General features: G+C 40.6%; 2 protein-coding genes and 2 non-coding genes across 4 annotated transcripts in view; 1 reads left to right on the forward strand and 3 right to left on the reverse strand.

Annotated features, from left to right (window-relative positions):
* Window positions 1-3: 3 nt before the first annotated feature.
* On the reverse strand, window positions 4-3,878 carry rps3a (ribosomal protein S3A). The gene is made up of 6 exons (XM_040023848.1): window positions 3,748-3,878; window positions 3,075-3,178; window positions 2,535-2,722; window positions 700-908; window positions 447-556; window positions 4-172 (listed from the first exon to the last, which is right to left on the reverse strand). Exons 1-6 carry the CDS (start codon window positions 3,807-3,809, stop codon window positions 45-47), a joined length of 801 nt encoding a protein of 266 aa, XP_039879782.1. The 5' UTR covers window positions 3,810-3,878; the 3' UTR covers window positions 4-44.
* On the reverse strand, window positions 334-400 carry LOC120729257. The gene has a single exon (XR_005694871.1). It is a non-coding gene; the product is annotated as a small nucleolar RNA SNORD73 (small nucleolar RNA).
* Window positions 2,805-2,878, reverse strand: LOC120729258. Its single transcript, XR_005694872.1, has one exon. It is a non-coding gene; the product is annotated as a small nucleolar RNA SNORD73 (small nucleolar RNA).
* A 4,300-nt stretch (window positions 3,879-8,178) lies between the features above and the next one.
* lrba (LPS responsive beige-like anchor protein) overlaps window positions 8,179-23,518 on the forward strand; it is a 178,107-nt gene continuing 162,767 nt past the window's right edge. Inside the window, 1 exon segment of the mRNA XM_040023850.1 lies at window positions 8,179-9,112. Coding sequence (XP_039879784.1) covers window positions 8,927-9,112 — 186 coding nt within the window. The 5' untranslated portion in view covers window positions 8,179-8,926.

Raw genomic sequence — 23,518 nt, forward strand, 5'->3', positions numbered from 1 at the left:
CAGTTTGTTGGTCATTTACATTTTTTATTCAAATCAGGGTGTTTTTACACCGTCTCCTGAATGGGGGGCTCATAGCCATCAGCCCTCTCCACCTTGGCTCCAGTGTCATCACCGGAAGCCTTTGCAGCACCAGCAGCACCACCCTCACCATGGAGCTCCATCAGCTTGCCCACTGCAAGGGAGGACAGGGAATTTAACTGACTGATCAAACCATTACTGACAACTTGCAAATGACAGTTTGTCTTACATATGCAATGGCAAAGACATTATAGTTGTAACATTTCATTCAATTAAACCAAGAATGTCTGCTTGTCAACTAGCATGTTGCAAGGGAACATCAGCTGATCTCAATAAGGTAATCAGGTGATCATATGGGACCGAAACATTGTCATCTTTTGTTCCCACAAACAAAAGAAACACTGTAAATACTAACGTGCATTACTTACACTCAAACTTGGGCTTCTTAAGCATCTTGACCTTGCGAACGTACACATCGTGCAGAGGGTAAATGGACTGGCATGCCTTCTCGATGTCCTTGCCAACACTGTCAGGGATCCTGGAATACGAAAAAGCAAACGCATTCATTTAAAACCATCAATTGCGACACACACAAAACCTGAGTGCACTCAGAGACATAATTAGCTCAATCTTAAATTAATAATGCCATTTGTGCTTTAGTCAGAAACAAATATGACTTACAACTTGTTGACCACTTCCTTCAGGTCATTGGTCTGAACCTCACGTGTCATGATCTCCATCATCTTCTTGCGGATTTGGCGGACCTGTTGGTGCTGGGCGTAGGAGGTCTTTCTGATCTGATTAGCACGCTTCTTTGTGAAACCCACACAGAAAAGACGCAGAAGGTAGCCATCGGTGGTCTTCACATCCACATGGGCCTCAATCATGGTCTGAGCAGAAAAATAATGATTACATTAACAGTGCCGCCTTAAAACACATCGGTCTGTAACAAACTTTTTCTGCTCGTGTTCCTTCAATGTGCTTCTCACGTTTCCTTTTCCGAACCAAAATGCATTAAAACCCAACTTGAAAGTTTTGTTAATCTGGAGTCACTAGTAAATGGTTTGAGGTGTATACTTGTCTGCCAAGGCACTAGGTATAGCTGTGAAGTCTAATGCAACAACTCTGCCACATATTCTACATTTAGAAAGCTTCTACATTTCCAGTTTTGTTCTACAGCAGTCTATGATTCTACTGCTTGCTGTCCACATGTATGCCATCTGAGCGGATAAAATGTTGGGAAATCTCAGATGTAATAGTCCAATATACAACATTGACAAGCTTGAAAGTATAACGAATAGCTGAACACACTAGATATCCCAGGTGTATCTAATAAAGTGGCCTTTGATTTTTGAATGGGAAGAGCCAACATGAAATGACACTTTGTTGCTTGCGTTTCAAAGAGCATTGGTGCACTCAGACTTTGCTGCTACCATTGCTGTAAACAACACTACAACATTATGAATATATGACAAACACACTCAAATCCAAAATATTTTACCAGCGCCTGCTGAGAAGACCTAACACTTTCATAACCGCTGTCTCGGGCCAAAAAATAAATACAATTTACAGATCAGATGACTGTGCGCACTTACGTCTTAACGTGATTTATCATTTTAATTTCGTGCAAGCAAAAGTCAAACAACATGTTAGTCCTTTGATAGACTGAGTTCTAGAGTGCACTCTGCCTCTGGGACTGGATGAAACCCCGCTGTGAACCTGAATTTATGTTTACGCAAACGGGGTTTTGTGAATGGACTTAACTAGCGATGGCCCATTGCTTGCACTCACCAGCTTACTACTGTTGGCAACTACTGTAGTGGTTGACCACTTCAGATACTTTTAACTGCCGACACATCTCACAGGCCCAACATTTAAGCCACTGACCAGAATTAACTTAGAATTAACTTCATGTCATTAACAAACAATGAAGGGATCCATCAGCACAGGCTTCACTCACTTCTGAAACAAGAACAGCACACACAATGCTGTGGAAAGGTGGAGGCTTATTGCAAAAATAAGCTCCCAGTATCCTCAGCAACCCATATCGCATGTGTGAAAGAGCTTCGCACAAACATCAACTGTGCACTCTCCCAGCAGAGCATGAGGGGCACTGACAAAAAGCCCTGTGAGGATGCCAGTACTCAGAATTCTCCATCGCCAAGCAGCATTGGTGATTATATTGACTTCTCAAAGCTCCTGTTTTGTAATTATTATTTTTTAAAAGACAGTATATTAAAGAAGTATATCTAAAAAGCTTTAAAACATACCACATTACATTAGATTACTTCCCCCTTTATACTGGTCATGGAAGACATTTCTCATAAGTCTTTCTTTTCCTTCTAATGTGTTGAGTCCCAATATTTACACTGCAGCGTAAATATACCGTATACAAACCTGAATGTTCACACCAAGACCATACATAGTGTAGCCCTGTAGCCAAATCTCAACAAACACATTGGCATAAGTGACATCATCAGCTATCTGGCACCACTGGTGAAAAATGTGACCATCACCTGCCACTTCTTGACCATGGAGCACATCTTGTCACGGGTCAGGTCCATGCCGTGGAAGTTGGTGAGGCAGTTCTTGCCCTGAACATCCTCAGTGATGAGCTTGAACTTGCGGAAGGCCACCTCATCATTCTGGAGATCAGCGAGGCTCACTTCAAACACACGTCCCTTCAGACCATCTGAGGCGATTCCTGTGTGGTACAAGAGGTACGAAAAAAGGTTAAAGGGTTGAAAGGTAACGAGAAGTCTCTGGAAGCTGAAGTAAGTACTGATAATGGGAAAGGCAGTTGATCTCGTAAGTAATCAGGCCCCTCATTTGGGACCGAAACAGTTTGTCATCACACATTCCCACTGTACGCCAAGGATACTCTCAGATAATTATGGACAGCATTAGAAAACAATGCATCACCTACACAACTCTAAAGCTGATCTTTACTACTACTGCCAGAGTTTCACTGAATCAAAGAATGACACTTCTGTTCTTTACAGAAAGCAACATTAGCATACAACACACACAACAGCCTTCGCACAATGCAGACTTACTGGTTCCCTGAGTCCTGGTGACTAAGGTCTTGCCAAGATTGCGGATGTTGAACATGGCTGGTGCCTTGACATCATACCAGTCCTTCTTGGAGAAAGGGTCCACACTGCAGGAGAGTAGAAAGTATTAATCATCTCAGCCATGCTTGAATACCAGTACGAGAAAGGACACTGCTCGGATTAGCAAACACCGTGGAATAACCACTACTCTAATCGATTTCACGATTTCCTAACGGACTAGCTCGGTCGTACTGATCGTCTGCACCACATGGTGTTATAAGTTAGATACATTAACTCTTAGCCGTAGGATCCGACTGCCATGTTGCCAGACAAGCTCGCCTACAGTTAAGCTAACATTCAGTAGCCTTTAGCATATAAGATTGCAGGCGCTAGCTAGCAACCAAATTACTTGAGCTTTCCCTTACTGTGCTAGTGATACTCCAAATGAGCTGCTCGCACATAATAAAATCAATTTTAACTACAGAAAGTCTAAGAGCATGAAAGGAGACATCATGCTACAGCTCAGCGCCACTGGGGCCGGCGGTGCCGACACTAGCACTGGCCGCTTAACATCCACCTAAAATCGGCTTCATCCTTCACCCATTTCACACCAAAACGACACCAACGAAAAAAGCGAAGTGTTGTTCACACAACAATGTCTGAATGTCCAACTTACATCTTCTTTTTGGCACCCTTTTTGCCGCCTTTGGTCAGCCTCTTGTTCTTGCCGACTGCCATGTTGGCTACAGGGAGTGAAAGAGGAGGAACTCGGAAATCCCGCGAGAATTAAAGAGACGGCTCGGGGTTCGTGAGATTTGTCTCATCTCGCGAGTGTTTTTGCAGTTTCATTTGTCTCCCTCTGCCGGTGAAAGCACAATCTAACACGCTCGTGAAAAAACTAACAAACTACATTAAAAAATAGAGTTTTGAAATCAGCAACAATAAGGTGAGCAGACGTTCCGCTTTATGTGGCACTGCGCAGCATTTTTATCCCCTGTGCCCTTCTCCCACATCTTCAGACAGTGTCCCACACTTTGATCGGTTCTGCAGGACATGCTTTTTCAAAGAGACCGTTTTTACCAAATGTGTATAATAAAGAGTTAAAGTTAAAGCATGTGAAGGCAAGGCTTTTTTTTTAAATTATAGTCAGGTCAGCATCTCTAATGCCATACTCATCAGGGAACAGTAACCAAATCAAAAAGTCACAAGCTTTGCAGATTCTGCTGAATATGACAGAAACAACTACAAAGACAATGAAGTCATAGTATATACTGACAAACTGAGCTTATTTATTGTTTAGCTTCACACAGGAGTGTGAAGTAACAGTTTTATTTGTCATGATTGGTTAAAAAATTGCCCAAAATGTCAGACATGCCTCAAAAAAGGTATATCAGTCTATTGACATATACAACTGAAAGCCAAAAACTGTTACCAGGCAGAACAGCGGCTGAAATAACAGTGAAATAAAATTCAGCATTGTCAACCTGTCCCACTTTGCCCCACGCAAACACAGTGTTTGCCCTACATTTAGTTTGTTGGGATCTGGTCATCCCATTTAATTCTATTAGTTTAAACCACAGGTAGTCTAATCAAGCTTGAAAAGATTTCAGATTCCACATTCAGGAAACTTTTTTTTTTATCCCAGAAATGGCAAATCAGTTTGATGGTCCACCACTACAACGATAAGCAAGCAAATAAGAATAAAAAACAATAAAATAAAAATCATATAGAAACCACAATCATTTTACTGTTAAAGGCTGATATGCAAATACAACAACATAAAATAGCCTGGCCTGCTAAAAGTACTTGATTACTGGCAGATTACAGAAGACCACAGCGCAAAAACAGTGGAAGGGCCAAACAGGACAAAGTAACAAAGACAAAACCTACATTTTTTAAGTAATCTTTTTAAATAAATGGAAGCTGAGGGAAAAAAAGCTCAACAATAATTTATAACTAACTACAGCCATAGGGAACAACAGTTTTCAAAGTAAAATTTGTCAAATGCTGAAAGACAATAGTACAACATTTTCGTATTTAGTAATTTGTGTCATTTGTCCCAGCAAAAAGTGATCCACACCAATTTTTTTTAACTGGGAGACAAGTTCTTCCACATCTCTGAACAGGATGAACTAGTCTCAAGGTGTGCAAACAGGTAAAATAGGCGTGCTGCCTGTTTTCCACCAACATTATTACTGTAACAAAGGGAAGAATTTTGTCTGTTGGGAAAATACACTTTGGAGGTTATTTATCCACTTACCCACAAAGCCTAATACAATAGTCCTGTAATCTTCCACCTGTATGAAGGTCATATTATTCTGTGGAAGATGTCGATTCCTGATGGAGGACACAAAGTAAACACGTTAGTGGACTTCATCTTTCATATACCAATATTGACAAATGTAAACCAGGTAAACAGGTAAAAAGGTGTTGTTTTATGTAAAGTCTTGCTCCTTAATTCTTCCTAATATGCCAGCAAGGTTATTAGTACTTTGACAAATCCAGCTCCTAGTGCCACAGAAAGTGTTTGCAAAAATTATTTGAAGGACGTGGCAGCTGTTTATTGTGTCTTCTCATTCAAAATCTGATTTATGTTGACATTTTTTGCCTTTATTTCATCTACAGCAGGTGTGTCAAACATAAGGCCCAGGGGCAAAAATCAGTCCAGCAAAAACTCCAACATACTCCATACATTTTTCCATCTACTGATACAATTCACCTGTTCACGTTTTTTTCACTACTATAGAAATTACAAGGTTGTTTTTTTTAGTTTTTTACAAAGTGTCCAATGTAAATAAATAAATAAAACAGGTCATTTTTCTGTGAATTGACAGTAACTTTCTGCTTTATAATTACAGGGCAGTTTTATCAATGAGCTACCAGACTCATTTCGGCGGCATTTCTTTATCATGTAAAGAAAAGTGAGAGCTACTGTTGAAATTGCACTTCTTTTTCTTATATTGAGATATGTCGGGGATTAAATGTGCAGTTAAATTCAGATAGACAGAAAGAAGAGTTTCACTGATCTGTTCCGCTTGAGATCAAAGTAGGGTTGTATGTGGCCCGTGATGACTTTGACACCCCTGATCTACAGCCTCTGCTGTATTGTTTGCATGAGCAACAGCTTTACATTTGTGGTTCGGATGAGAAGCTTATTACATTTGCCGTCATTACTTTAGTCATCTTTGCTTTCAAGATGGTTTAAAAAGATATTTTTCAAAGAGTTGCTCTGACACACTCTGAGCTCTTAACAAGGGCTCATCAGTTTAATTGCAATCTCTGACACTAAATCATTTGCAGATGTTATAATCTTCTTCTGAGATAATAAGAGCTTCCAACAGGATGGCAGCAAGAGGGGAGAAAGAGACGATTACGGTGGCGCTGTGTCACAAACTTGTCCACTCATTAGCTGTATAAAGCCTGCAGGAGAATAAGAAGGCACCGTTCAGTTTAAAGGTCAGTAAAAGCTTTCTCTGCTCTTTTTCTGTTCTTTTTTCTTCTTCTTTTTGAAGGTCGTATTTAAGAAAGTCTTTGGGCTCAGTGAACAAGACTGCTGATTTGAGGTCATTAAATCAGAGACAAGGCCTGCATCTCATGGGTGGTGCTGCTGGCTTCCATGACTCCCAGGGTCCCTGAGGGCTCAGCTACACTTTACTGGGAGGTCAGCGGGAACGGTGACGCCAGCTGCCTCTGTGGCAACACTCATGGCTGCACATCCATCCCACAGAGCCAATGTGAAGTCACTAGAAAGAACAGAGATGGGAAGACAGATAGTATCAAATATGGACATTATTTGACTTCGACTGCTTTGATTGTGTCTGATTAGAGTTTTGTCTCTTCTCCTCAGCCGTGCAAAAAAAACCCCTCACGTGTCAGGGGTTATGGTTGTGGCGGTGATTTGAAAAGGCAAGCAAAGCAGAGCCGTCACTTTGCTTTAATGTTTGGTTTTCAGCGCCGCGGGATGCACACATCTGTCAGTGTGCGCTGTTGTGCCCTACAAAAACGTTGTTCTGCATGTATTTCCTGTTTGCCTTTTCATTTTGTTTGTTGTGTTAGTTTAAGCTATAACATCCTCTTTTTATCCATTATATGATGTGTGATTTACATTGACAGTTTGTACATAAGATTTCTAAATTAACACTCCTACACTCAGAACATGATTTGTTGGTGCTTGTGTTACAGTTACTACTTTTCTGTGTGTATGTAGCAGGCACGTGTCTTGTACACTGTACAAGCCCTACCTTATTTTAATTGCTTTTTCTCTCTATCTCTAGGAGAGGGCATAAACAGGAAGAAAAAAATTATGATTGTTGTTACTATTTGTGGAAAGGGGGTGGGATTTAATAGAATTAGACTTATTTCTGCTCCCTTTTTAACATGTAAAGTTATACATTGTGATTATTCTTTTCCTTATGTTTTTAACATGTTCAAAATAAAGCCACATTTCAAGTGCAGTATTTGAAATATATCCCCCTGAGGTTTATATGCATGCTGATACACAGCATACAGTCAAACCTGGATTATCATAAACAGCCCCATGGTCTGTGTAACTTTTTGAAATATTAAAGTGCAGCATTATCTGCTTACTATTATACGTCCTCCCTTCAGCATTGTAGTTTACATTGGGTTCACGTGACATGTGCATTGTCCTGAGGTTAGGGTAGCAAGCTGCTTTTCCCGAAAACGGAACAAAGACACTTTCAATAACCTGTAATGTGTAAATATGCATACTGTGCGACAGACACAGCTCAGACGCAAAATTTCCAAGCTTATAGTCCCACATTAATTTTAGCTGGCATTGCTTGAACGGTGATAATGTAGCTCTCTCGCTGAGGTTAGCGGACTACTGTTGTGCATTTTATTTTGCCTCCTTGTGTTACTGATGTTAATGATGTGGTGTGCGTGTAGAGAGACTGTGAAATCGCGAGTTTTGTTGTGTGGAGCCTGTTTAGAGAGGACTTCTAAGCGGTAGGGCTCAAACCGTTAACGTTTCGCAGTAACTCAGTTCACACGCTGTTGATTTGAACGCAGTCCCTGTGCACGGAGCTAGAAAACCACCTGAGCTGCACACCTGCCACTGAGCTTAACAGTCCCCAGTTGTGTACTGCGCATGCGCCACTCACTCAAGGGCTATACTGTCATGGCGGTGACGAGCTGAAGCTACCGGGGTAGATCAGGAAGCAAATGCAGCGCAGCTGGGTCAACGTTGCCATTTAGCCAAGTGTGCGGAGTTTCCCGAGGAGGAGGAGGGGGTCACCGAGCGGACCTCAGCTCTTTGTCGGCTTTCTCCGGAGCTGCTGGCGGACTTGCTTCCATTCAGTTTATGAGGTTTTTTTTTATTATTATGCCAAGCGCTACCTGTCAAGTGAGTGGACTCAGTGACAATAGCAACTTCCACTGCTGTGCGGAGATATTAAAGTATCCTCGCTCGCCGTTTGTGCACAGGAGCACGGGAGGACACAGGTAAAAGGGCGAACTCTTCTTCACCTGCTTCTCCCCTTGTTACCTGCACCACACTTTCCACGGCTTTTAACAGTGTGAAACCCTCCGTGTGGCATCAAGTTACAGGGCAGAGGAGTAGTTCACCGTGGAGAGGAGCACTGACATTTCCAGCCTCGCGGTGTCAGCGGTCATCAAATTCTCTCGTTTTTTTACCCACTTTCGAGGCTGTTTTTGGATGGGAGGGAAACGTCTTGCTTATGTGCCTATAGACTGTCAACAACTCAGCTGAAGGGGAGATAAACCCCCCCCCCTCCCCCTTATTTCCCTCCTCTGACATCGGCTCCACTGTCACCATTGGAGGTGAACAGGTGCCTTACCTGTGAACGCCACCTGTCCCGTCCGCTTCCTTAGCAATGGCTAGCGAGGAGACAGCGGGCGCTGCACCGCCAGGTGAAGGGAAGGACGGGCGACCTGGCGCCGTGGGGCTCAACCCCGGAGTGCCTATCAGGGGGATAAGAATGAAATTCGCCGTGCTCACCGGCCTGGTGGAAGTTGGGGAAGTTTCCAACCGAGACATTGTGGAGACGGTGTTCAACCTGGTAAGCTGATTATGGGGCTCAGAATAGGCCATAGATAGCACTGTCACGCTGTGGTACTGGCTGTGAATCTTTGGGAAAGTCTGGCTTACACCCATATTTGCATAAAAGAAAGGCGTTGATCGTCTGTAAGCACTGACAAAATCGATACTTTACTACTAAGTGTGGCCATATTGACTTAAAGGCAAGCAGCCTACACTGGAAACTGCAGTGAGTCACAGCTATAGGACCTCTCTCTCTAATGAACCCTTATTATCCATGTGGCCGTGTAAATTAAATGGTATATTGTTGGTTTGTTGTTTACAGATAGCTGGAGTGATTGGGCTCATCAGAGCAGGTTCTCATTATTTAGACATGCATGTCATACAGTTTCTTATGCTGCATTGTTCTGTTGTCTTATTGGGCCCCTGCATGTACACATGTAATTATCAGTGTTAAAAACATGTTACTAAGGTTGTTATTGAACATGACATGATGACCAATGTGAGAATAATCGTGGCAGAGAAAATACTGCGGCAGCAGCAAATCAGTCAGTGCTTTTTTGTGTATGTGTGTGTGTGAGAGTGTGTGACATATCCAGGTCAGTCATACTGGGTGCCTTATCTGTCTGTTACCTGTTGGCCGCCTTAAAGCACGTACCCCAGCTTGGCCTGTCTGCAGTACTGATAGCCCTCGCCTGCCTCAAAGCTTTTCACAAAGTGACTTTGCGGTGTCTGCATGAGAATGAATGAAACTACCAGTAACAAGGAAACTTACCGTGATGAATGGGAGCATGCTCAACTGCAGCTTTCACTGGTGAGGTGTGGGAGGAAGGGAGAGGGAGGAGACGTGAAGGTAGAACCTGCAAAACTGCTTTGTCACAGTGGTACAACAATGGAATCCTTTAGATAGGGGAGGCTCGCCTATAGTCATATAGTATAGTTTACTCCCAATACCAACCCCCACAGAGGAGGCTAATGAACTGCAAGTAGATGTCTGACTCATGGCGAGATATTTGTAAGCACTACTAAACACAAACTATCCCATCAGCTAAATATCAGCACAGCTGAGAGCCTGAAAACTTCATTTAACCAAGAAGAAAAACTAAACAGTGAATTGATTAACAAAGCAGATGATGATTAAATGCCTTTCAGACAAAAAGCGATCAGTTAACTTGTCTTTCCACTCTTATACTGACCCATGTTACACTGACCTACTTTGATTGGACACGTTTGTAGTGTCACCAGGATGCTGCAAAAGCAAAGCTTTTTTTTTTTTTCCGCTTTTTCCTCATTTATTTCTTTATTTCTTTAGTCTTGTCTGTCTGTTGCTATTATTAATTTTAGACAGACATGTGATTGCAAGCGAGGACCTCTGACTGGAAAAGCAGACAATGTAAACGCAGTATCACGGGGAAGTATTGTTTTTAGTAGCAGCTTCCAGTGACTATATGTACAATTGTTTTTTTTGTGTGTGTGTTTTTTTTCCCCTTTAAGCTGAGAAAGCCATCATTGCACAAATATGATCTGTACAGGCTCCTCTGTCTCACTGCAGCTCTTCTGGACTGCATTTTTATCATGGACAGTGTCATTTTTCAGGAGGTGCTGTGCATTTCATTATGCTTACAACATTCTACAGCTTTCCACATGATAGTCTGATTTATCACAGTGGTCATAGTTTTCTCTTTGGTAGTATCTGCCAGAGCCCTACATTGATTAAATACTACATGGTTTCCCCAAGAGTATTGTCTCTCTGTGTCACAACTCATCAGCAGTGGTTGTGATGACTCGCAGCACGTGGGCTTGGGTTATAAACGCCACTATTCAGTTGTTTTTAGAAAAACGGGCTCATGTGCCGGCCCTGTTTGTGCCTGGAGTCAGGAATTTGCTATAGAGGGGGGCAAAGAAGAGTTTGCTTCACACAGTCACAGTCTGAGTGTTACGCTGTTTTGTCCCCCCCCCCCCCCCCCAGTTGGTGGATCTGCTTCACGCTATCTCGATACAAGGTTCAAGGGGTATATAGCTGTCAGTTAAAAGTGAAAGTAAAGATGAGCAGGCCAGAGAATAGAGAGCTGAACTTTTTTCAGTGCAACAGTTGAACTGTTGATACATAATCGGGTATTCAAGTTTACTTTTAAATAGAGGAAAGGAAAAAAAAAAAACGTAATCTGTGTGGCAGAGTACAATATCTGTATTCGGAGACAGTTTTTTTTTTTTTTTTTTTATATTTTGGTCCTATGAAGTCTTGCCCTGTCATGGCTCATTGAATTTGTTAGCCAAGACAGGTCCAATCTGTTTAAAGCAGCACTGGTGTAATACAAGGGATGAATTTCACAGCATAAACATGTTTTGTTTCTTTATTTTCTTGGATCTGAGTATGGCAAGTTTTTATTTTTCCAGAGTCTGCATCAAATACACAAGTTTGCACACAGCCAGAGGAACAATGTGCAAAAAAGGGCATATTTTCGCTTCAAACGGATTACCTCTGCAGTGGCTTTCACACTTATGGTAAAGAAAGAATATGGGAATTCTAAGTTTTTATGTATTGAGACGTAGTTAAAAAATCATCTGGTTCTTATCAGGTTTTAAAATAATTTAAATACAACCTCTGATGAACAACAAGACTCAACACATTTCACCACGTCATTATTTATTTAACAAAAGCTAAGCCAAAATGCGAAGCGGTGAATGAAGAGCTGAGTAGCTTGTACAACCATATTTAGCAGCAATAACTTGAAGTAATAATTCTCTGTATGACTTTCAGTCTCTCACATCACTGTGGAGGAATTTTGTCCCTCTATTCTTTACAGCGTTGCTTCAGTTCATTGAGTTTTGCAGGCATTTGTTTATACACAGCTCTTTTAAAAGTCCTGCTGCAGCATTTCCATTGCGTTGAGGTCTGGACTTTGACTGGGACATTGTAGCACCTTGATTCTTTTCTTTTTCAGCCATTCTGCTTGTAGATCTGAGGCTGTGTTTGGGATCATATTCCCAGTCACACTTGGACTTAATGTTCAGCTGGGAGTGAAGATGTCAGGAAACTTGATTGATGAGACTTCCCTCCCACTAAAACAGAATCAACTTTCTGGGATTTAAACTGTTAACTTAAATATTCAGCGCTACCTGCTGTTGCTACCCCTTCTGAATAAGGTAGAAACCAAAAGCGGGATAATGTTTGACCTTGGGGTCAATTTACTGGGATTTCTATTCCCGGGAACACTGGAAACAGTCTTGAATGTTTTGTACTTGTCAATAATATTTCCCATTGCAGCATTACTTCATATCATTTGGAAATGGCCTTATTAGACTTTGCAGGGTGATGGGCAGCAACAATTCTTCTTCTCTGAGATCACTGTGGATGTCTTTGCTCCTTGGCATTGTGATAACACACAGCTGAATGCTCCAGACCAACAAACTACCAAAACCTCTGCTTTTATAGAGGTTATCAGTTAATTTGATTAGCAGGAATTAAATAGTAGCTCTGTTCTTTAGCGGACCCACTAAGGAACAGAATTTTTTTTTGTTATATCCTGATATATAAAGCCACAGACCTGAAAGATGGTAGACTTTCTTTTTACTATGTCTTTATGTGCTTATTACTCTTGATCATACATGTTCATAATAGTTCAACAGGTGTCCACGTTTTTTGTTGTTGTTGTTTGTTTTGCATGTCTAAAGCATAGCAGCACCCACCCTGAATGGAGCCAGAGAAACTGAAAGCACTTGTGTCAAGATGTTATTGGGTGCACAACATGATGATTTGTGCACATTATGACAACAGGCCACACAAATTGATAGTTGAGCATTTTTTTTTTTAAATCATGTTTTCTAACCTTTTAACTATTAAAACAAAAGTAATTAATATTTCTTTAAAACGAAATGAAACTAATTATTGTCAAAGTGTTACAGCCTGCTCTATTGGCCAATCAGTGGGCTTAAAAAACCAAACAATCTCCAAACCACACTGGTTAGGACAAAGGGAAGCTGAGTTACAGTTTTCATCCCACTACAGGGAGTGCAGAATTATTAGGCAAGTTGTATTTTTGAGGAATAATTTTATTATTGAACAACAACCATGTTTTCAATGAACCCAAAAAACTCATTAATATCAAAGCTGAATGTTTTTGGAAGTAGTTTTTAGTTTTAGCTATTTTAGGGGGATATCTGTGTGTGCAGGTGACTATTACTGTGCATAATTATTAGGCAACTTAACAAAAAACAAATATATACCCATTTCAATTATTTATTTTTACCAGTGAAACCAATATAACATCTCCACATTCACAAATATACATTTCTGACATACAAAAACAAATCAGCGACCAATATAGTCACCTTTCTTTGCAAGGACACTCAAAAGCCTGCCATCCATGGATTCTGTCAGTGTTTTGATCTGTTAACCATCAACATTGCGTGCAGCAGCAACCACAGCCTCCCAGACACTGTTCAGAGAGGTGTACTGTTTTCCCTCCTTGTAAATCTCACATTTGATGATGGACCACAGGTTCTCAATGGGGTCCAGATCAGGTGAACAAGGAGGCCATGTCATTAGTTTTTCTTCTTTTATACCCTTTCTTGCCAGCCACGCTGTGGAGTACTTGGACGCGTGTGATGGAGCATTGTCCTGCATGAAAATCATGTTTTTCTTGAAGGATGCAGACTTCTTCCTGTACCACTGCTTGAAGAAGGTGTCTTCCAGAAACTGGCAGTAGGACTGGGAGTTGAGCTTGACTCCATCCTCAACCCGAAAAGGCCCCACAAGCTCATCTTTGATGATACCAGCCCAAACCAGTACTCCACCTCCACCTTGCTGGCGTCTGAGTCGGACTGGAGCTCTCTGCCCTTTACCAATCCAGCCACGGGCCCATCCATCTGGCCCATCAAGACTCACTCTCATTTCATCAGTCCATAAAACCTTAGAAAAACCAGTCTTGAGATATTTCTTGGCCCAGTCTTGACGTTTCAGCTTGTGTGTCTTGTTCAGTGGTGGTCGTCTTTCAGCCTTTCTTACCTTGGCCATGTCTCTGAGTATTGCACACCTTGTGCTTTTGGGCACTCCAGTGATGTTGCAGCTCTGAAATATGGCCAAACTGGTGGCAAGTGGCATCTTGGCAGCTGCACGCTTGACTTTTCTCAGTTCATGGGCAGTTATTTTGCGCCTTGGTTTTTCCACACGCTTCTTGTGACCCTGTTGACTATTTTGAATGAAACGCTTGATTGTTTGATGATCATGCTTCAGAAGCTTTGCAATTTTGAGACTGCTGCATCCCTCTGCAAGATATCTCACTATTTTTGACTTTTCTGAGCCTGTCAAGTCCTTCTTTTGACCCATTTTGCCAAAGGAAAGGACGTTGCCTAATAATTATGCACACCTGATATAGGGTGTTGATGTCATTAGACCACACCCCTTCTCATTACAGAGATGCACATCACCTAATATGCTTAATTGGTAGTAGGCTTTCGGGCCTATACAGCTTGGAGTAAGACAACATGCATGAAGAGGATGATGTGGACAAAATACTCATTTGCCTAATAATTCTGCACTCCCTGTAGATTACAGATTATACATGGCACTTCTTGAAACACAGATGAATTGGTGAACAAAGTTCAACATTTAGCAAGTCTGAGATATTGATATCTGGCTTCCTGTCAAAATGTTAAGTCCAATGGTCACTGGTGTTTTAACCCCATGCCAATTTTTGAGGGGGAAAATGTGTGGGTCTCTTGGGCTTGAGTAAATGTTTGACTTTGTCTAGTAGTCACTCGTTTACACTTGTTTCCTCCCTTTTTAAGGCAGGTAGTGTAGAATCGGTTTGTCTGCGCCCTTGTGCTTTAAGTGGCTGCCCACAGCTTTACAGGAAGTGCCACTGTTTTGTTTTTGTTCTGGCTAACTGAAACAGTGTGCTGAAAGCTGGAAAGAGCTGCAGACTGGGGTGTTAATTCTCATTTGAGCCAGTAATAAACGTTACTGTCTGTATCTGTCTGCTGATGTAATTCTCTTTTAGTTAGCAGACTTTATTATAGATTTGCAAAGACAGCCTTGTAATGCATAATCACACATAATTACATGTTGCTACATAGGATAGAAATAAATGAGGAAATAAAAGGCTGCAATTAAGCAATATCAGTATTCCTTCATTAGGGTTTATTGTGTTTAATGGACATCTCAGAGGGTGTAAATACTGTTAATACATGGGCACTTTAAAATGAAGCAGTGGGACGTCAGGGCTCTTGCGGTTATCCCAATATAAGAGAATGAAAGAGGTATACCGCTGCCTTACATAGGGTAGGTAATCTCCTAGGCCCAATAAAGCACTGACTAATGTGACGCTCTGTGAAGAGGAGCCAGGCTGAGCTGGAATCATGGCTCCTCTGTTAGGTGACACAGGAGATGGGTGGAATGTAACGGTGGCTTTACCTGAATACAAGGTCATAGAGCCGATGGCAGACAGCTATGCAGCCCACAACTATATGAATACACTGGCTATGATCATTTAAGTGTTAGTTTTGATTTCCTTTATGAAAATGATGCATCACATCAAAGTATTTGTGTTTATCACAAAGAACTACAGCCTGAAGGCTCGTAGCAGAAGAAGCCACAAATAAATCTCTGTGATGTTTTTATTTAGTTATGATTTATTAAATATGGGATAGGTTTATTCATGTATCTGAAAATGCAGTCTGTGCCACGGGGCTTCGTTAACCAAAGTGATCTTGTTATGCTACAGGGTTTTCTGGAAGATGGCGTATAGTAAAATCATAATTTCATTCATGAAGTTGAAGTTTCTCATTTCATTTTTTCAAATGTTAAAATGTGGAATGTTGGAATTTGTCTGTCCATGTGCTTCAGTTAGTCTTGAGCCACTGTATTTGAACTACCTGCTGCAACACCATGTATTAAATCTGTATTTAGCTGTAGCTATAGCTTAGATGGCCTCTTTTTGGGCATGTCTTTATCCTTTTTTATGATATCTACTTGCATTTAATTTCCCTTCTACGAGGCTACTGTTTTCCAGGCATTCTGTATTTCTAGTTGTGTCAACGAGGCAAATCAGTTTTATTCTGTTTCTTCAGTGATATTTTAAGGTCTCTTTCTTTGTCTTTGTGCTTCTGAGCATGTGCAGTTTCTTGTTTGATAGTGCCTCGTTGCCCACTTTATCATCTGTGGGACTGATGTTGACACAGAGGATCCTCCTTTGAGATAGGCTGTCATAAGTGAAATTAATTGTTCTAAACTTGCATCTTCCCTTTTTACTTCTTTAAATAGGCTGCCTGGGACCCTTATTACTTACCAGTGCAGGAATAAATCCCGAAAAGTAGTTGTTCTGTGGAATTATTATGCGTCACGGTGTAAAACTGTGAAATTGAGTTTAGTAGCTTTATTCTTATCAGCAGATACAGGCTATTTTTGCCCTGACTAGAAACTAGCGATGGTTGCAATAAGATGATCCCCAAGATGGTAGACAAGTGTTAATATGAACACTTGAGTCTTTTTTTTCTTTTTTCTTTTTCATAATTCACTGCTTGTGTGCATATGTTGCCCACAAGCACACACACATTCTCCCTTCATTTGCAATCAGTCTGGCACAAAAGCTGTAAGAGTGAGGGCGATGCTTGTGCTCTCTCCAGGCATGCTTTGCCCTCTCTGGCAGTAACAAAGAGCCCTCTAATCTGACACATGAATGAAATGCTATCTGCTTCTCTCCATTATCTGTCGCATCAGCCCAATTTCAGGGTCACACCTCTTTCTTCTTGCATCACTGTATCTGAAGGTAGTCTGAAGTGGTATAGGACTGTTGACTGTCAGCATGACTGTCTGTTTATTTTATTTTCAGAATAATATTCAGTGCTCATTGTTTCCGTAAATGGTCTTTTTGTTTCCCTAAACAAAAGAGGGCATTTGTGTTCGTTGCACCATTTTGGCAGTCATGTCTTTTTTTTTTTTTTTTTTTTTTTTTTTTTTTTTATAGAAATAACAGTGAAATCGCCACAGTGAGTTTTCTTGAGGGTAAACAGGATTAGCTAGTCTGGATGAGCTATAGGTGTAAGTGGGTTTAAAAAGCCACAACTGGAATGCCTGTTTTCTCCTTCTTTATGCAGTGTCTTTATTTAGCCCTGGAGCAGGTCAGATAATGCACCCATCATGCCTCATTGTCTGCTGTTTGTTGACAAATAGGCAGATGGCCTCAGGATTTAACAGGGTTTGAAAGAGATGCGTGTCATCGGAGAGATATAATGTCTTGCATAACAAGAATTTAGAGACAGTTAAAAGCTTGAGATATAGTATTTTGGGACACTGTAGTTACATGAAATATCTCTGAGAAGTGTGCTTTGTTTTTCCTGTTTTTGCTTTAAAAAGATTTAATGGGAGTGTTGATAAGCACTGGGTGGGAACAGTTGCCTGGTGTCACATCCTACTTCAGGAGTGTGGTTAGGGAAACTTGTTCCACATGACAGTTTAGTGGTAACTACCTCTGGAGTACAGTGGGGAAAATAATTACTTTGTTCCCTGCTGAATTTGTATGCTTGCTCACTTACAAAGAAAAGCCAGTCTCTATTTTTTCTGATAGTTTCCTTTTAATGCAGAGAGAGAAAATATCAAACAAAAGTCCAGAAAAAAAGAAAAAAAATTGATTTAAATGTCATTTAATGAAAAAGTATTTGATCCTCAAGCAAAACATGTACTCGAGTGAGCCACTCCGTGACCTTAATGTCCTCCTTCTTTAGCCACTCCTTTGTTGCCTTGTTTCAGGTTACTGCCATGTTGGATGACCAATCCATGAGTCATCTTCAGTGTTCTGGCTGAGGGCAGGAAGTCTAAGGTTTTACAGTACATGGCCCTGCCCTTTATGTACCTTCAAGTTTTCATGTATCGTTAGAAGAAAAACAGCCCCAAAGCATAATGCTTCCACCTCCATGCTTGACTGTAGGGATGGTGTTCTTTGGGTCATACTCAGCATTTCTCTTCCGTCAAACACGACAGGTTGAGTTGATGCCAAATAGCTTGATTTTTATCTGGACACAGCACTTTCTCCCTAGCCTTCTCTGAATCATTTAGATGTTCACTGGGAAACTTAAGTTGGACCTGTACAAGTTCTTTCTTGAACGGTTGGACCTTATTGTATAGTGTGTTGCTAATGGTGTTGTTGGAGACTGCGTTTCTAAGTGCGTTATATTTCTTCCCTTTCCAAATATTCACACCAGCATTGTCACTTTCTCACCAAGCTTCTTGCAGATGGTCTTTTAGCACATGTAGCCTTGTGCAGGTCTATAATCTTGTTCCTGACATCCTTTGACAGCTCTTTGGTCTCACCTATGGTGGTGGAGAAGTTGTAATGGAAGAAATTGATTCTGTGGACGCGTGTGTTATACACACACAACTAGTTGAAGTTGGGAGTATCTGTAATTGATTCATTGTAATTTGTGTGCCCACAAACAATCTGTGGGAGCCAAAATTCTGGTTGGTAGGGTATCAAATACTCATTCTACTCAATGACACTAAAAGCAATATTTAATTTTAATGAAATGTGGGTTTTTTTCTGGATTTTTGGTTGATATTCTCTCTGTGTATTAAAATGAAACTACCAAAAAATTAGACTGTTCATTTCTTTGTAAGTGAGCAAACTTAGATTTCAGGCGATCACCATATATAGACTTGTAACACACAGCAGTGAATAACCAATTAGCTTTATTGTTTATACAAGTTTTACTTCAGTGAGCACAATTCCAATTATTAGAATTACTACGTTCTGCAAGTTTATTTGTAAACTAATCAGCTCGTATGCACAATTGGCAAAGTGTGGCTAGAATACATTTATCAAGCAGGCAACACATCCAACTTAAAGTCTTGTTGCACACACAGTAATCTAGATGTAATCGCATATGTTTTTTAATTGAAAGTTAGTTTTAAAGTTTCCAATTATTGTCAGAGAACAAACATTCCAGGAAACCAAAAGAAAAACTTGCGTTATTAATTTGATTATTTTTGATTAATGGTTTTTGTCTTCCTGCAACTTCTGTTAAATTAATATTCTTTGAGTGTTGTTCTTTCACTCAAACTTGAGTCACTTGTACCATTCTCCAAACTGTTCTGGTTTAGGTTTGCTTTTAAATGTAGAATGCTGAACAAATAGTAAAAGATTAACTGCTCATAGATTTCTCGTCATTTGCGGTCGTTGCAGTGACTGCCTGCTTTTAAGAAACAGGGTCAGGGTAGTGTAGCCTACTACTTGGCCTACATCTCTACTTATTGTTTCGCCTGTAACTGTGCCAGCTCACAAAGGCATTTTGTCAAGATGCTAATGGTTATGATGGCGGAAACTGGGAACAGGAGCTGTTGAAGGCTCTCAAACACCAACAAGCTGATAATAAAACTGTGCCCAAGAGCCACAGGGGTAATTATGCCCGCTATCATTTGTATTTTCTTGCACACAGATTAATACTGTACCGTTAAGTAAATGGCTAGGGTCACTTCATTTAAGTTTCATTTAATCTTTATGCAATTTTTGCCCCGAAGAGAAGTTTTGGGCCGCTTGTTTAAAGTAGAGCAGGGTGTCTGCCTCTTGAACCCAAACTGGGAGCTGGTTCCACAACACAGGATCCTGATAGCTTTGCCTGCCGTCCTAATTTGGATACTCTTGAAGTCTGCAATCTACTACAAAGAGCTCTACTAGGATGATATTATGATAAGTCTTTAAAGCTGTTTTCATGCATTATAGTATTATAGAGATTACCCAGTGGAAAAACATGTCAGAATGTAAAACATCTGACATGGTTTGATTGTATGTTCAACAGTCTCTGACCGACAAACTTCCTAGTTCGTCTCGTGTCTTGTGTCCTTTCTCATGATCACGCTACCCAGCAGCACCCTCGCTTGAACCAACCAGAGTATTTCCAGTACTGAGGGCATGGCTGATGTGAACTATCTCCTGCTGTGTCCTACATCTGAGAGAGCTTTGGACAATTCCTCTGACAGTTTTCTCAGTTCATGTGTGGAATCAGCTTAAGATATTATCAAGCTTGTTCATTAAAGTCTATGTACATGAGGAAAAGGATTTTAAATGCTATTTTTTTTATTTATTTATTTTTATTTATTAATTAATTTTTAAACTGAGAGCCAGTGAAGAAACGCTGGTGATCAGAGATGCAGAGTACACCCAGATTCTTTTGACATTCTAGCTGGTAACTTGCAGAGGTTATTTGGAGACTTTACCCCACATGCTTCATGAGGCCTTTCACTCAGTTTGACAGGTACTCCTTATGTAACAAACATCTCAGTAGCTGTGAGGTATGATACATTATGATACATGGACAGACAGAGTAGCATTTTATTGCATTTCTCTGAATAGTTCTTGCATAGTTTGAAGCTATGCCTTGGGTCATTGCTGGAGTAATCTCAGTTCCAATCAGGTATTGTCTGCAAGGTATGTCTTCAAGATTTGTCAAATCCATTTGGGGCCCGTTTATGGTCTAAATCAACTTATTGTTAATGCTAACTCACAGAGAAACAGTCTAAATCTGGTCTTATTCTAAAGCGGCTCCATTTGATGATACATCTGTGACAGTTTGGAAAGACTCAGTCCTGACAGCTAAATCAATGAAAGGCTGAACTGAGTTACTATGACTGTCTCGGCCTGTTAAAAAATGTTGGTTTTTTTGTTTCCTTCCAATAACAGTGAGTAATGTGCACTTCTAGCTTATCTTCCCAGACTGGCTGAAATTCTTTATAAATGCTTTGATGCTTTAAAGTGTGAATTGAACCATGGGACTGGCCTCCTGAGTCATAGCTTTCTTTTTCAGAGGGGTAACAGTATTAAGTGTTTTATGCATTGAGACTGCAGGACTATCAACAATTGACTTCAGGAGATATAAAGATAAAATGGCTACTCATCATTTTTATTGGTTCCAGCATTTACGGTAACAATAGTAGAATCACTTGAAGGACAATTATGATAGTGGACTTAACAACAGCTCAGGTCAGCTGTTGTTAAAATAAAGTTGTACATTGACGCACCTACCTGAGATAATTAACTATTATATTAAGCATTGTTATGTGAAAAGCATGTGCTTTTTTTGAATGCTGGCACCTTGAAGTTCCAGTTAAAATGACATGTTTGAACACTATACCTTCTGGCCAAGCAGTGTTAACCTTTCTTTTCACAGTGATGATATTGCAGTACTATTTGGCAGATAGTCAAGTTTCAGTGCTAGATGCTTAGATGGGTTGTGAATGTTAAAACATAATATTTGCTGGATACAATATAATATAGTGTGAGCAAAGATTTAAAGGGAAAGTAATGTAAATGTTAATGTCTAAATGTTCTTTCTTGCTTTTTCTCTTTCCAGTGTTTCATAGCATTGCTGTCTACCTTTTCCTTTGTTTTTGGGCAGGTTGATTAGCAATTTAGGTAAATAATGTGAAAATGAACTGCCCTTGGATATCTGTGATAGACTTAAGAATGTGGAAAATGTGGCAAACTGTTTTGTATGACACAGCATTGCATGAGAAGTTATACTTTTTATTTCTATTGAAATTGCATCATACAGCAATAACTGTTTTTCAGTAAAAGTGTTATAAGAGATTAATACTAAACTTTTTTCCCTGACCTTTTGTAAACTGCTTTGCAAATTGCTCAAATTAATTTAGTTTTACTGCACTCTATGCAAATATTTAGAGACATTTATCAGAAGCTATCTGAGATCAAGTTGATAAAGTGCATGTCTTAATATTTTACATGAGTAAATGCAACAGACTAGGCTGAAAAGTAAGAAAGGGGGGAGAAGTGTCCCAGTGTCAGCTGCTTGAATGTTGTATTCAGACCAAGTCAGCTGTCATTCTGATTCAGAAAGGTTTTCTACATTGAAACCTGAAGTCTGTTATGTGCAGTAGTTTTTAGAAGCACGGAACAGATGGTTTCTTGACACTTTACAGTGTTCGTAGCTTTATGGTAAAGTGTTAGTATAATTAATGATATTCAGCTTCACTTCAGACAGACACACTGGTGATATATTCACTTCCTCTAGTTGAAGCCGCTCTGTAACTAGACGCGTGTTCCTCTGCATTAGTAAAGGGCATGATTGAATGATTCTACCCTTCATAAGGGATCATCTGCTTTCCCTCAGACTTTACTTATCCGGTTATTTTACTGATCAAAGTATTAACGTGTAGAATACCCAGGTAATACTTGTGTATTCAAACCAGTGTGTTGAAATTGAGTTTTGTTGAGTTAAAGCTCACTTTACCAGCAAAATTGCACCCTTGTGATTGCATACATAGAATAGAATAGAATTAGAATAGAATTCAACTTTATTGTCATTGCACATGCACAGGTACAGGGCAACGAAATGCAGTTTGCATCCATCCAGAAGTGCTTTAGTGATATAGATATATTACAATATATATTAGCAATAATATAGATATGTGAGTATATTACAGAAATGGGTCTATTATGGTATGTTATAATGTACACGGTATGAAGTATGTTGTGAATATTCTATAAGTATGTACAGGCTGTAGTGAGTACAAGCTATGTACAGGATATGAACAGGATATAAATATGAAAAACTATACAGAATATGAAATAAATAACTTTACAGAGTCTGAGATATACAGCTATACAGAAATGGGAACTATGCAAGTTGTAAACAGTTGTAGGATTAAAGATTATCGAATGTACAGAATGATTATTTACACAGAGCTATACAGTAGTGCAGTTAAGATAAGTGAGGGTGTAGATAGTTTCTACAGAGGTGCTAGTGGTTGTGAGTGGTGGTTCAGTCCATGTTATTATTGTGTGTTTGAGGGTACAGTTGTCCATTGTGTGTGTGTGTGTAGGTGGTTGTGGGTGTGTGTATGTTCAGTCCATGAGTTTAACGTGGGTCAGATGTCAGGAGGCAGAGTTCAGGAGTCTGACGGCTGTGGGGAAGAAGCTGTTCCGGTACCTGGTGGTCTTAGTCCGGAGGCTCCTGTGGCGCCTCCCAGAGGGCAGGAGGGTGAAGAGTCCATGCGATGGGTGACTGGGGTCTTTGATGATTTTCCCAGCCCTTTTCAGACACCGCTTCCTGTAGATGTCTTTTATGGCAGGAAGTGGTGCTCCGGCGATGCGCTGGGCAGTTTTCACGACCCTCTGCAACGCCTTCCGGTCCGAGGCAGAGCAGTTCCCGTACCAGACTGTTATACAGTTGGTCAGGATGCTCTCGATGGTGAAGCGATAGAAGTTCACCAGGATGTCTGAGGACAGGTGGTTCTTCCTCAGAGTCCTCAAGAAGAAGAGGCGCTGGTGAGCCTTCTTGACCAGCTTGGAGCAGTTGGTCGTCCAGGTGAGATCCTCGGAGATGTGGACTCCCAGGAACTTGAAGCTGCTCACACGCTCCACAGCCGTCCCCTTAATGTGGATGGGTGGATGTGGGTCAGCATTCCTCCTGTAGTCCA

This window comes from Simochromis diagramma, unplaced genomic scaffold (genome assembly GCF_900408965.1).
Source record: "Simochromis diagramma unplaced genomic scaffold, fSimDia1.1 OVJJ01000302.1, whole genome shotgun sequence".
Lineage (NCBI taxonomy): Eukaryota > Metazoa > Chordata > Actinopteri > Cichliformes > Cichlidae > Simochromis > Simochromis diagramma.

Coding starts and splice junctions, on each gene's coding strand:
- rps3a (XM_040023848.1), bottom strand. CDS start 3,809: ATGGCAGTCGGCAAGAACAAGAGGCTGACCAAAGGCGGCAAAAAGGGT. Junction 909..2,534: donor CCATGGTCAAGAAGTGGCAG/GTGATGGTCACA, acceptor TTTTCTGCTCAG/ACCATGATTGAGGCCCATGT. Junction 557..699: donor AAGGAAGTGGTCAACAAGTT/GTAAGTCATATT, acceptor TTCGTATTCCAG/GATCCCTGACAGTGTTGGCA.